This window comes from Hyperolius riggenbachi, chromosome 10, assembly GCF_040937935.1.
Source record: "Hyperolius riggenbachi isolate aHypRig1 chromosome 10, aHypRig1.pri, whole genome shotgun sequence".
NCBI lineage: Eukaryota > Metazoa > Chordata > Amphibia > Anura > Hyperoliidae > Hyperolius > Hyperolius riggenbachi.
Genome location: NC_090655.1, coordinates 151,533,956 through 151,548,484, shown reverse-complemented (window position 1 = coordinate 151,548,484; position 14,529 = coordinate 151,533,956). Strand labels below are relative to the sequence as shown.

General features: G+C 43.2%; 1 protein-coding gene across 3 annotated transcripts in view; it reads right to left on the bottom strand.

Annotated features, from left to right (window-relative positions):
- Positions 1-14,002: 14,002 nt before the first annotated feature.
- OGDHL (oxoglutarate dehydrogenase L) overlaps positions 14,003-14,529 on the bottom strand; it is a 203,194-nt gene continuing 202,667 nt past the window's right edge. For all 3 annotated transcript variants that reach the window (XM_068258827.1, XM_068258826.1, XM_068258828.1), the window contains one exon: positions 14,003-14,224. In XM_068258827.1, the coding sequence (XP_068114928.1) occupies positions 14,101-14,224 (124 nt within the window). In that variant the 3' untranslated portion in view covers positions 14,003-14,100. The remainder of the gene's footprint in view (positions 14,225-14,529) is intronic.

The following is a 14,529-nucleotide window of genomic DNA, read 5'->3' as shown; positions in this document are numbered from 1 at the left end:
CATCATACAACCAAACCCATCCAAAAAGTCACTTTCCAAACACTTAATACAGGCAGCTCGAATACGTATCACTCGCCACTGGAAATCCACTAATACACCCTCTATCTCTGAATGGCTTACCGAAATAAATACGATCAGCCTCATGGAATCTATGACTCACACTAACAAACAACACTCACATAAAGAAGAGACAAACAGACCTGCATACATTGGAACATGTGTGTGGGAACTTCAGAATACAGGGAGGCCATGGCAATTACCTAACATTACTCTTTTGATCGCTCCTCACCCCTCTGGCGTTCAGTACTGCAAAATATGAGACATACATTTAACTTTAAGCACCTCATGGGGAGGAACCTCAGGGTAACCCAGGGACCTAGTGGGCTAGAGGGATTCCCTTTCTCTTTTCCTTCTTCCCCAGTACCCCTTCTATCCCCTCTTCTTCTTCTATACCCTCTCTAATTACTTTCAGTGGTATACTGGATTGGCGGGGAGACCAATTTTTTGGGCTCCCTCCCTGCAGATGCCGCTCTCCTCCTCCTGTACCAGACAGTAAACCTTAATATAGACGGTAAATCTCTCCTCTTTTTTGTCTATAGAGTGGGGAAAGGCAGAGGCACCCAGCCACACCCTCCTCCAAGATATGCCTACAGTGCCCTTGGTGGAATGATCCCTCTGGGCCCCAGGGGCTCTCTCTAAGCTTTGTCTCTTACCTGAAGGCCGTGAATTAGATTTCCTTTACACCTTCCTCTCTTATATTAAGATTGCCTCTCCTCCTTACCCTACTCTAGGGTTTGATTGCACTCCTGTTCACTGAGATAGAGACATAGTTTGTTCTAACCACTGGTGGCGCTGGTTTGCCACCTTATATAGAGCTTATTACCAATATCTCACCAGATGTACTCTACTCATTGCAAGTTTGTTGTATGCTATACATGTCTGTTTTCTTAGTTATTAGATGATGTTCTTTTTTTAATGATCTTTCTCACTTTGCCATCAGCATGTTTTGTATGACCTGTTGTTCTTTAAATGAAACATTTTAAATAAAGAATTTAAAAAAAAATACAATTCATTCTTTAAAATCATAGCACTTTTCTGATTATAAAAGTGGCTTTTAGTTTAACCACTTCAGCTCCCTTAAAGAGGAGCTTTTAGCCATACTATCTCAGTAAAAAACACATATACCCTCTTTCCCTGAAAATAAGACCTACCCTGAAAATAAGCCCTAGCTGGAATTTTGAGCATGCTTGAAATATAAGCCCTACCCCGAAAATAAGCCCTAGCCGAAGTTAAAGAGGAAGAACAGGCAGCCAGCAAGCGGGGGCACAGCGGTGCAGTGCCGTATGGGCACCAGTCCTGTTATTCCAGCACACAGCAAGGTTATTAGCTGTGTGCAGGGATGACAGGGCAGGTGTTTGATCAGTACAGCAGCATACCTTTAAATCCATCTGATTTTAGGCCCGACAGTTAGACTTTAAAAAACCAAAGACATTTTCACCTGTCAACACTCCTTCCATTCATTCACCTATAACTTTATTACTACTTATCACAATGAAACAATCTAGATTTTTTTTTTGGCCACCAATTAGGCTTTTTTGGAAGGTACTTTTTGCGTGTTTTAACAGGAAAAATGAGGGGGAAAAAAAAGTAAAAAAAATTATTATTTCTCAGTTTTCAGCCATTATGGTTTTAAAATAATACATGCTACCGTAATGAAAACCTACACATTGTATTAGCCCATTTGTTCCGGTTATTGCAATGTTTAACATTTTTCCCTAGTACAATGTATGGCGCCAATACTTTATTTGGAAATAAAGGTGCATTCTTTTCAGTTTTGCATCCATCATGAATTACAAAATGTTTTTTTAATAAAAAAAAAAATGTTTGTAGATTTAATTTTACTATTTGGCCACAAGATGTCCTTGCGCATAACTTTCCTGTGTGTAGTATTATTAAACAAACAGAAGTAATGCGTGGACGTGTAAGTATCGGCTCTTGCGAATGACGGCGCCATCTCATTGATGGCAGTGGTCATTCACACGGGGACTTAGATGAATGAATGGGAACTATGTTCCCATTTATTGATCTCCCATCTAACAATCGGCAGCAATAACTAGCGTCGGAGTGCACGGGGGGACAAGCAGAGGTGTGCCACGGGAAGTGACGTAGTAGCTACGTCCATGCTTGGTGTGGGATTTTGTAGGGACGTAGATACTCGTACTGGGGAAGGGGAAGTGGTTAAATTACCACTGCTTCTATTGGGCTCCGCCACTTTTCTGTGACTGCCACTTTATGTTTGTTGCTCACGATTAATTTATTTATAAAATTGCAATCAGAGTGACTGCCACTTTATGGTCATTAAATGGCTTTCAACACTTTTTCTTGTAGTGAACAACATAGGAAACAATAAACAGTGGTGCTCATTTCAAACACCCTGTTCCCTACTTTGCTGCAGTTAAAGGGAGATTTAAGTTAAAAAATAAAAACCAGTCTAACTTACCTGGGGCTTCTTGCAGCCCCACAGAGTCATCCTATACCAGGGGTCTGCAACCTTTAAGAATTAAAGAGCCACTTGGACCCGTTTCCGAAAAGAGAAAAAAAACTGGGAGCCGCAAAACCATTATAAAACAGATATGACCCCAATATGCACAAATCGTTAGCAGATATGTCCCCAATATGCACATTTCATTAGCAGATATGACCCCAATATGCAGATATGTCCCCAATATGCACAAATCGTTAGCAGATATGACCCCAATATGCACAAATCGTTAGCAGATATGACCCCAATATGCACAAATCGTTAGCAGATATCACCCCAATATGCACAAATCGTTAGCAGATATGTACCCAATATGCACAAATCGTTAGCAGATATGACCCCAATATGCACAAATCGTTAGCAGATATGACCCCAATATGCACAAATCGTTAGCAGATATGCACAAATCGTTAGCAGATATGACCCCAATATGCACAAATCGTTAGCAGATATGACCCCAATATGCACAAATCGTTAGCAGATATGTCCCAAATATGCACAAATCGTTAGCAGATATGACCCCAATATGCACAAATCGTTAGCAGATATCACCCCAATATGCACAAATCGTTAGCAGATATCACCCCAATATGCACAAATCGTTAGCAGACATTACCCCAATATGCACAAATCGTTAGCAGATATGACCCCAATATGCAGATATGACCCCAATATGCACAAATCGTTAGCAGATATGTCCCCAATATGCACAAATCGTTAGCAGATATGTCCCCAATATGCACAAATCGTTAGCAGATATGACCCCAATATGCACAAATCGTTAGCAGATATCACCCCAATATGCACAAATCGTTAGCAGATATGACCCCAATATGCACAAATCGTTAGCAGATATCACCCCAATATGCACAAATCGTTAGCAGATATGACCCCAATATGCACAAATCGTTAGCAGATATCACCCCAATATGCACAAATCGTTAGCAGATATCACCCCAATATGCACAAATCGTTAGCAGATATGTACCCAATATGCACAAATCGTTAGCAGATATGACCCCAATATGCACAAATCGTTAGCAGATATGACCCCAATATGCACAAATCGTTAGCAGATATGCACAAATCGTTAGCAGATATGACCCCAATATGCACAAATCGTTAGCAGATATGACCCTAATATGCACAAATCGTTAGCAGATATGTCCCAAATATGCACAAATCGTTAGCAGATATGACCCCAATATGCACAAATCGTTAGCAGATATCACCCCAATATGCACAAATCGTTAGCAGATATCACCCCAATATGCACAAATCGTTAGCAGACATTACCCCAATATGCACAAATCGTTAGCAGATATGACCCCAATATGCAGATATGACCCCAATATGCACAAATCGTTAGCAGATATGTCCCCAATATGCACAAATCGTTAGCAGATATGACCCCAATATGCACAAATCGTTAGCAGATATGACCCCAATATGCAGATATGTCCCCAATATGCACAAATCGTTAGCAGATATGTCCCCAATATGCAGATATGACCCCAATATGCACAATCCTACAGCAGAAATGACCCCAATATGCACAAATCCTTCAGCAGATCTGAAAAGAAAAACCCATTTACTCACCTAGTCAGAAGAACTCCTGTCACGATCTCCTCCTGTCCCGACCGCCGGTCCCGACCTCCTTGTGGCGCGCAACTCCCTCGGCTCCTCTTCCTTCCTTCCCGACGTCACGTCCTGCCTGCACTACACTGCAGGGCTACTGGAAAATGGCCGCCTGAAGCCCTGCACTGGTCCGGCGGCCTCTCTGATAGGCTGCCGGCCAGCTGGCGTCACACGCGCACATGTAACAAGCGCGCCGCAGCCACTGACACTCACTACCGGTTTAGTGTCAGAATGGGCAGCCCTGCAGCTCGGAGCCGCGACTGAGCCGCGGCCTAGGAGCCGTGGCAAAGGTGAAAAAGAGCCGCTTGCGGCTCCGGAGCCGCGGGTTGCCGACCCCTGTCCTATACCCATGATGTGCTTCTGAGTCCCTCCGGCTAGCAGCAGCGACCCCCGCAAAGCTGGCCCATCGCCACCTACTGCGCATGCGCGGCCCAGAGCCGTGCGCACCCTGATTGCACTCCCATGGTTCGGAGGGCCCTGGCCGTACGCAGTAGTGATTTTTGAGCACTGTGTATGCCTCAAATGCTACTGGCCATGAGAGTGCGATGAGGGGCTGCACAGTTCAGAGCCGCGCATGCGCAGTAGTGGGCGATGGGCCAGCTTTGCCATTGCTGGTCGGTAGGACAAAGAAGCACGTTGTGGACACAGGTTGACTCCAGGGGGCTGCAAGAAGCCCCAGGTAAGTTAAACGTTTTTTTATTTTTTCACTTAAGATTCTATTTAAGAGCTATTTCACACTGAAAAGCACCAGCAGTTAGTGGTTTTCAAGTGAATTTTCGCATCAAACTTGTACATAGCTTTTGTTTTTCTATTCTATACTTTTCTATATCTTGTATTCTAAAATTTGATTTCAGCAGTTAGTGTTCATGGACTTTTGATTTCATTTCATTGTAACAAATACGAGCATGTACTAACATTTTGGTTGCGTCCTGAAAGAGAAAAGGTCAGATGCGTGCTATGTTTTTGAGTTGGAGATGACAGGAGCTGGTTAGGGAGTTAATGTGAAAAATAAATGAGAGAGAAGAATCAAATATTACCCCTAAGCACCATACTTTGGGAACTGAAGTTATAGGCGTGTTATTAACATTTAATGTAAAATCAGGCAAAGAGGTGGACAGAGATGGTAGAAAGACTATTAGTTCTGTTTTATTCATATTAAGTTTTAAGAAGCGAGAGGACATGAAAGAGGATATAGTGGACAGACAGCCAGGAACCCGTGTGAGGAGGGCGTTAAGGTCTGGGGCCGAGAGGTACAGTTGTGCATCATCTGCATATAGTTGGTATTGAAAACCAAATGAGTCGATTAAGTTACCAAGACCGTGCATGTAGATGGAAAAAAGAAGGGGACCGAGGACAGAGCCGTGAGGTACCCATACAAACAGAGGATGTGAAGAGGAGGGGGCTTAGTGTAAGGCATTAGGTGTGTGTGTGGTGAGGGGAAGGGGGGGGGATTGGAGATTCTATTTTAGACACTAGGAAGGGAGGGCTGAGTGAGATTGATGCTGAGTAAGTGCATAGTGAAATATTGGTAATGTAAATGATCAATATTTTTTTTACTAGCGGCACCATCCAACTCCTATGGCGCTGCAACAAACAGTACACTTCAAAGAAAACAGAACAAAATTTTCAAATCTCATCTCTTACTACCTGCATAGCTACTTTTAGTAGCTACTACATAATTAAATTTGATAAAAAAATATTCAAATATTATTTATATTATCTGTATTTATATATCATTAACATAAGCTATAATGTCACTTTAAAGAGCACAGTGGTCTTTAAAGTGGCTCAACACTTATGCTAGGTACACACTATGAGATTTTCTGTCAGATCGATTATTTCCAACATGTTCGATCTGATTTCCGATCAATTTTCAAGTGTTTTCCATTCACTTCTATCAGAAATCGATCGGAAAACAATCGGAAATCAGATCGGTTATGTTGGAAATAATCTGACAGAAAATCTCATAGTGTGTACCTAGCATAAAGGTAACAGACTTCCATAAACTACAATGTTAACACTGTATGCTACAAGAGGCTGTGAAAAATACCCACATTCATGCGGAACAAGTATAGATTGTGACACAGGAGAACACAGCCCTTGCTTTTGTTTGTTTAATATTTTTTGTTCTTTAAAAAAAATGCAATCTTTGTATCGTAAACTCATTATGCAACAGTAAATATGACTGTAAGGTGAATTCTTCTCATGTCATTTCTACTCAATGTACTTCCAAAGAAAGGGTTCCAATATAAAAAATCTGGCATTTCCCCAGTTTTGCAGTGCAATGGTGTTATCAAAGCCCAAAACAAGGAAACACTCAGTAACTCATAAAGCAATGCACTACTGTAAAGAATCACTCTCAAAAGATGAAAAACAAAATAGCTGTAATTAGCAATGACAACTTGTACATTACACCCATTATACTCCTCCATTCCATTACCTGCAACAAATAATTCAATCTGAGCCACCACTAATGGCTTATTGCAGAACTTCAGATTCAAAACAGACCATATTGAAGTTGTCAGCTAGCTGGTAACGAGCAGTAACTGTATGGATAATATTTCACTTCTTTATGAAATGAACAGTTTTTGCGATTACAGAAGGCTCTTTTACACGTAACGCTATGCTACAAAATATGGCTATAAGATACATTTCACATGTACCTCATCTTTCTTTAAAACACTATTATCATGTAATCAATAGACAGACCATTCTGCAATTTTATAAGTAAAGCAAGGTAGTGCCCATGTACATATGGAATGCAGGCAGCAAAGCAGTTTAGAGACACCAAATGCACTGTGCTGTTTAACCCTTAGCAGTGGCGTAGGGCCCGCGGTCGCAACGGTAGCCGTGGCGACCGGGCCCGACTCCTGAAGAGGCGGGGGAGGGGCCCGGGGGGCCCATGTCCGTTTGGAGTGCCGACCGTGCGCGCTATTGGGAGGGGGGAGCCGCAGCCGCGGGGAGGGCAGCCCGACCTCTCCCTCCCTTCCTCTCCCCGGGGCCCCCTCCTCAGATGCAGAGTGAGTGCGCACGGAAGCGCAGTAGGCAGAACTCACCTCCGTCCCAATCGCCGCCGCTGATCTCCTCTCTGCATAGAAGCTGATACACACTGCTTCCGGCTAAACAGGAAGCAGTGTGTATCAGCATCTATACAGCGGGAGGAGATCAGCGGCGCAGGGACGGAGGTGAGTTCTGCCTACAGCACTTCCGTGCACGCTCACTCTGCATCTGAGGGGGGGGGGGGGCCCGGGGAGAGGAAGGAAGGGAGAGGTCGGGCTGCCCTCCCCGCGGCTCCCCCCTCCATATACAGCACCTACCTACCCTATCCTATCCTGGGGGGCAGCTACCTACCTATTCTATCCTGGGGGGCAGCTACCTACCTATCCTCGGGGGGGCAACTACCTAATCTATCCTGGGGGCAGCTACCTAATCTATTCTGGGGGGGGCAGCTACCTTCCTAACCATTCCGGGGGGGGGGGCAGCTACCTACCTAACCTATCCTGGGGGGGGGCAGCTACCTACCTAACCTATCCTGGGGGGGGCAGCTACCTACCTAACCTATCCTGGGGGGCAGCTACCTACCTAACCTATCCTGGGGGCAGCTACCTACCTAACCTATCCTGGGGGGGCAGCTACCTACCTAACCTGTCCTGGGGGGGGCAGCTACCTAATCTAACCTATCCTGGGGGGGGCAGCTACCTACCTAACCTATCCTGGGGGGCAGCTACCTACCTAACCTATCCTGGGGGCAGCTACCTACCTAACCTATCCTGGGGGGGCAGCTACCTAATCTAACCTATCCTGGGGGGCAGCTACCTAATCTATCCTGGGGGGCAGCTACCTAATCTATCCTGGGGGCAGCTACCTAACCTATCCTGGGGGGCAGCTACCTAACCTATCCTGGGGGGGCAGCTACCTACTCTAACCTATCCTGGGGGGCAGATACCTAATCTATCCTGGGGGGCAGCTACCTAATCTATCCTGGGGGGCAGCTACCTAATCTAACCTATACTGGGGGGCACCTACCTAATCTAACCTATACTGGGGGGCAGCTACCTATCTAACCTATACTGGGGGACAGCTACCTAATCTAACCTATCCTGGGGGGCACCTACCTCATCTAACCTTATACTGGGGGGCACCTACCTCATCTAACCTATACTGGGGGGCAGCTACCTCATTTAACCTATACTGGGGGGCAGCTACCTAATCTAACCTATACTGGGGGGCACCTACCTATCTAACCTATACTGGGGGCACTTACTTATCTAACCTGTATACGGGGCACCTAGCTAGCCTATACAGGTGGCAACTATACTGGCTACCTATATTGGAGGCACCTACCTAACTAACCTATACTGGGGGCACCTACCTATCTAACCTATGCTGGGGGCAACTATTCTGGCTACCTATATTAGAGGCACCCACCTAGCTAACCTGTACTGGGGGCACCTATCTATCTAACTTATACCGGTGGCGCCTGCCTATCTAACCTATACTGGGGGCAACTATACTGGCTACCTATGCTGGAGGCACCTACCTGGCTAACCTATACCGGGGGCAACTATACTGGCTTACCTATACTGGGGGGACCTATAGTTGGCTATAGGGATTCGGATATGTGTGTGCGTCGGGTGTTGCCGGGGGAGGGGGGGCTGTTGTTGCCGGGGGGGGGGGCCCACATCCAGATTTCGCATCGGGGCCCAGAGGTTTGTAGCTACGCCACTGACCCTTAGTCTGCCAGCTACAAAAGCAACACGCCAGTGCCAGCTATGTTTGTATTGTGCTTATTAAATGTCTTGCTCAAATCTGTATGTACCAAAGTCCAAAGTGGGCAGAAGGATTGTCATTGAGGTACAAATAAATTTGAGATGATTGAGAATTGAGCTATTCAAATATTGCAACAAAAGCATTTCACTGGTCCATATTCAGACTGCATAGATTTTCAGGGTAGCAGGAAAAAAGGGAGCCGGCTGAGGGTGGACGAAAAGGGCGCCACCAGTCTCTAATACAATTACGGTTAATACGGCGAAAAAAAGCACAAAAAAGGGCACCGCAATAAATATCATTATCATTAGAACATTACAGTTTTTGAAGTATGTTATCGTTTTGGAAGCTTGCAACGGTATAGTTTTTGTCATATTTAGTTTGTATGTACAGATTTTACATTATCAAAGATATTGTTTTTATGTGTAAACGGGTGTTTCTGCAGAGGGAGTGGTTAGAGTTAAGCACACCATGGCAGCGGTTAGTTTTAGGCAACACCGGGGGAGGGGGGGCATACCTCCCAACTTTTTGAAATGAGAAAGAGGGACACTTAAGCCATGCCCCTGCCACACCCCCATCACACCCCTAGTCACGCATACCATAAAGATGTCATAAGAAATTGTTTTATCATTCAAACCACACTGGTACTTTCTATCCTGGTTCATTTTCTTTCATATTAACATTTTAAAATTAGTAATGTATTAATTTAAATGATGGGAATAAAGTTTAGAGTCAATCAAACATTTTTAGTAAAGAAATATATATATTTACATAGAAAGAGGGACAAAGTCCTGAAAGAGGGACAAATGGGGCGTAAAGAGGGACAGGGCTCCAAAAGATGGGACAATTGGGAGCTATGGGGGGGGGGGGCTTGGTTAGGCACCACCGGGGGGGGGGGGGTTAGGCACCATCAGGGGAGGGTTCTGTGTGAGAGTAGGGTTGGGTTAGGTTGTATTGTTGAATTACGTAACGATTTTTAACTTAATATCTTTTCGTTATTAGTTCCCATCTTTTTTTACAATGGTATTTATCGTCAACCAAGTTTGACAACGATGTAAAGAGGGACAGGGCTCCAAAAGATGGGACAATTGGGAGCTATGGGGAGCTATGGGGGGGGGGCTTGGTTAGGCACCACCGGGGGGGGGGGGGTGTTAGGCACCATCAGGGGAGGGTTCTGTGTGAGAGTAGGGTTGGGTTAAGCTGTATTGTTGAATTACGTAACGATTTTTAACTTAATATCTTTTCGTTATTAGTTACTATCTTTTTTTACAATGGTATTTATCGTCAACCAAGTTTGACAACGATGTTTATCGTTATCAGATTTCGTTATCCACTGGCGCTATTTCATTATCCAGCCAGGTCCTTTTTCACAGTGCCCTTTTTTCATGCACACGATTTTCAGTAACATTTGCACATCCCTGCATTTACTCAGAATAATTTGCTTACTTCAAGTAAAGCAGAAATTTTGTACAAAACACCTTTTAGAAGTCTATGGTAAAGAAATATAGGGACACAAAAATGCATGTAGACTTCTGCAGGCAGAAGTAGTTTTTGTATTAAAAAGCTTTTAGATATCTGTGGCATATGGATGTGACAACATGGGATTAATATTCAGGAAAGTGGGTGGATCCTACAATGGCCAACCAAAATTTCACCTATTGATTTTCAAGGGGAACATTTAAATTGCTGCCATTCTCAAGCTACGTACACATATGCGACAACTATCGTTCGTTGTAAACGACGAACGAACTTTTAATTGATGAAAGAACGACCTAAGTAAGGTTAGTTTTTAAAAGTGTGTAATGATCTGATCGTTAGAACGAACGTTACATCACAGAAAGCAACTATTGCGCTTGCGCATAAAAATGAAACGTTCCATGGAGAAATAGTGAAATGCGCATGTCAAGCCTAGTACGAACGACCGTTTCCAACGATGTACTACTTTTGCAAACGATCGTCGTTGGAAAAAATCCGCCAAGCTAGATCATTCATTTTTAACGATCTAGCTCGTCCGTCGTTAGTCTTAATGGTCGTTGGCTGCTTTTTTTTAAACGATCGTCGTTTGAAACGATCGGGGAACGATCGTTTCACACGACTATAGTCGCATGTGTGTATGCACCATTACACTGTTAATGGCAGAGACCTCAAACCTGCTTCAGTCGGTTATTGGGTGATTAGGGTCCAAATTTAGATAATGGGACCAGCCACAAATAGCCAATTAGATTTGTTTGATTGATAAACTGCTTTCATTCTCACATTATTGATGCCAAGGACCCCAAAGCTACATACCCAAGAAACGCCAGGTCTTCAGCTAGTGGCTAATAAATACTGTAAAGTTAAGAGTACACCATATGATGGATGTTCAGTATTAGGTGTTCAATGTAGTACAAAGCTATGTTAATGGTGATTGCATACATCTTTCTAAAGCGACCCTCACTCAATGCTCAATGCGATAAAGAATGGATATGTTCAATCAATATTCAGTCAGTAAAATGGGGAACATCAATCAAAACGTTCTTATTGTTCTTATAGATTTTCATCACGTCAATGTTTATATCTAATGTTCCATTTCAAAAAACTTGGGTAGAGCATACCTACCTTGACAATGGAATAAACATGACTTTAGCCATCATTTTGAGCATCCTCATTGTACTCATTGACTCCACCTACTCACATTTCTTCAGGGGTCCTTCATGATTGTTCTTCTTCAAGCACCTCCTTTGTGTACATGAATGATGACAGTGTGCTCCAGGGCTGTCAAGCAGTAATAAGAAGGGCAAGGACAGCCTTAAAGAGAAACCGTAACCAAGAATTGAACTTCATCCCAATCAGTAGCTGATACCCCCTTTCCCATGAGAAATCTTTTCCTTTTCACAAACGGATCATCAGGGGGCTCTGCATGGCTGATTTTATAGTGAAACCCCTCCCACAGTGTGATGTCAGGACCATGGTTTTGACATCACACTGTGGGAGCCTTGTTGCATTGTGGGAAATAACAGCTTTTTACAGCTGTTTCCAACTGCCAAAAAAAATCAAGCAGCATCTCCTTCCACAGACATCACCTGCCAGCAGTAAAAATGTCACCATGTGATAAATGTCAGAATGTAAATCAGGGAGAGGAAATATTTTTCCAATGGGCAAACACTGACTAAATCATTTATACTGTACATAATGATTGTAAAAATGAAGCACTTTTTATTACATTATTTTCACTGGCGTTCCTCTTTAAGTGGGAAGTAACAGATCTGCCAGGTGCACTAATGCAGTGTCTAATGGGAGGATTAAGTGTACAATGGGAGGATTTAGTGTCTAATGGGAGGAGGGAAGGGGCCAGGCCAGGCCAGCACAGCACTTCAAGTACGGGTCAGGTCATCTGCATGGCACCGCATATAGCCTGTCTTGGGCACCGCCACAGACCGTAATGTTAATTATGGCTTGAGCGGTGCTGTGGGATTTTCTCATAAAATCACTGTAATTCAGGTGCTGGCAATACGCAGACCCCAAATGATGTGTCTGAAGGGACACAAATTAGGTTATCAGTAGGGTAATATATTTGGTATATTCCCTTACATTGGCTAGCTCCTTAAGCAGGGAACATACTTGACTGTTTTCGTGCGCGTTTTCTGCACAGAACAACTGAGAACTGATGTTAATCAATGGGCTAGTTTACACTTAATGCGCTTTTTGCGCACAGAAAAAAAATTGACATTCTGCAGGATAATTCTGCAAATTTTGTCAGTTATCTCTATCAACTACATTAGCTGCTGTGAAAAAAAAAATGCGTTTTTCTGCATACAAAAACACACATTGTGTGCAGAAAACGCACGCAGAAAAAAGCATGCGGAAACTGAAAGACAAGTGTGTCCCCTGCCTTACACTGACTGTAAGTCCAGGTTGCATTATGTTTGGAGTCTGGAATCTACAATATATTGCACCAATTTCAGTACCAATACCCTAAGTATATACCTCTTGCTACATGGGTAATTAGCTGCACTGGGAAAAGTCGTTGCTTATTTTACTAATCACCTGAAACTGAGTGACTGGAAGGGAGTTCTGGCACTCTCAGTCTTAACAGAGTCGAATCCAGTTAGTAGCTGAGCATCTGAATTCAAATATAAAATAAAATCAATTTTAAATAATGTGTAATGTTAATCCTAGCAGTTTGTATAACTGAACTGAAAGTATTACTTATTACTCTGCAAAGGTGGAATTTCACGATAAATTAGGTGACTGCCCTGAAGCGAACATGCATCTTGAGCACAACGAAGGAGCCTAAATTAGAGGTATTTAGTTGGAGGATACCTGTGTATATTTGTCTGTACTAGGCACTGTATGAAATCAGTCACTGAAATGATCATCAGTGATTGTTTTATGTGAAAGTTTTAGAAATTATCATTATCAAGAGAGGAGGAGCAAGGACAACTAAAGGAAAATCAGAAGGTGTTGAACTAGCGTGGTTGTTCATATCATCCAGCACAAGAGATCATTTAAGTGTACCTAAGGTGAATAAAAAAAAATAAAAATAGATCATTACCTATGAAGAGTTTCTGGATCCTTCAAAGGCTTCCCACACCCTACTGTCCCCCACCATTGTCTCCGGCAGACCCCCTGAACCTGTGCAGTAAGCAGAAGCCACTTGTACACAGAGGATCCACTCTTCTAAAGTATTTTTTTTTCTGCCACTTCGGGTTCTCGTTAAACAGTGCTGTGAGGTACCTGTACTGACGCTAGACTTTTGTCTAAAGTGATCATGAAGGGCCATCTCAGGCAAATAGAATCTAGTGTTAGCAAGTAGCTTTAGACCTGAGGCAGATTCACTTTGTGAATGATTTCAGAGTAAAAACAACCAAGGCATATGGGTTAGAAGAATAAAGTGGTTATAATGTATTCATTCTGATGATTTAGTGGTTACACAAAGAGGGAACCACATGGATTTTTTTTTCTAGCTAATACTTCTAAACAGTAGAAAACAGCACTTTAGAATACAATTTTCTTCTTAGTAAGCAAACCATTTTATATGCAAACCAAAATTAAGTAAGCCACAACAAAAACAACTTCGTAGTTAAACAGATTTATTTAGATGTATTCAGTACTTTGTTATTAATAGGATACTATATTATAGTGGCAGTGAAATTTTCACTGAATTTATATAATCAGAAGGTCTTTCCTTCAAAAAATTGCAGATTGAACGCTGCCTCTAAATACCTCTTCAGTTCCACCAGGTGAGTGTTTTTGTTGCCTGTAGCTGGAGCAGCGGCTGGGTCCCGGCCAACATACCTAAGAACAGAGAGGGTGAACAATACATTAAATACATTCATACAGCAAACAATAATTCAGCTGTGCTAGAACAGTCAATGTGGACAACTAGGGAGCAGAATGAAAACGCTCAACTATCTTTATAGATAGAAGTGCACAATGGCTTGCTTAAGGTACACCAGAAGTGGGGAGGGGGAGAGTTAACCTTATTCAAGCATGCTGGAAGTGCTTGTCCACAGCTGAAACCGCAGCCAGAAGAAAACTATTCAACTCATTGAAGAGCTATGGAGGGACCCTGCGTTAGAATGGTGGGCTGTAGGAGGATC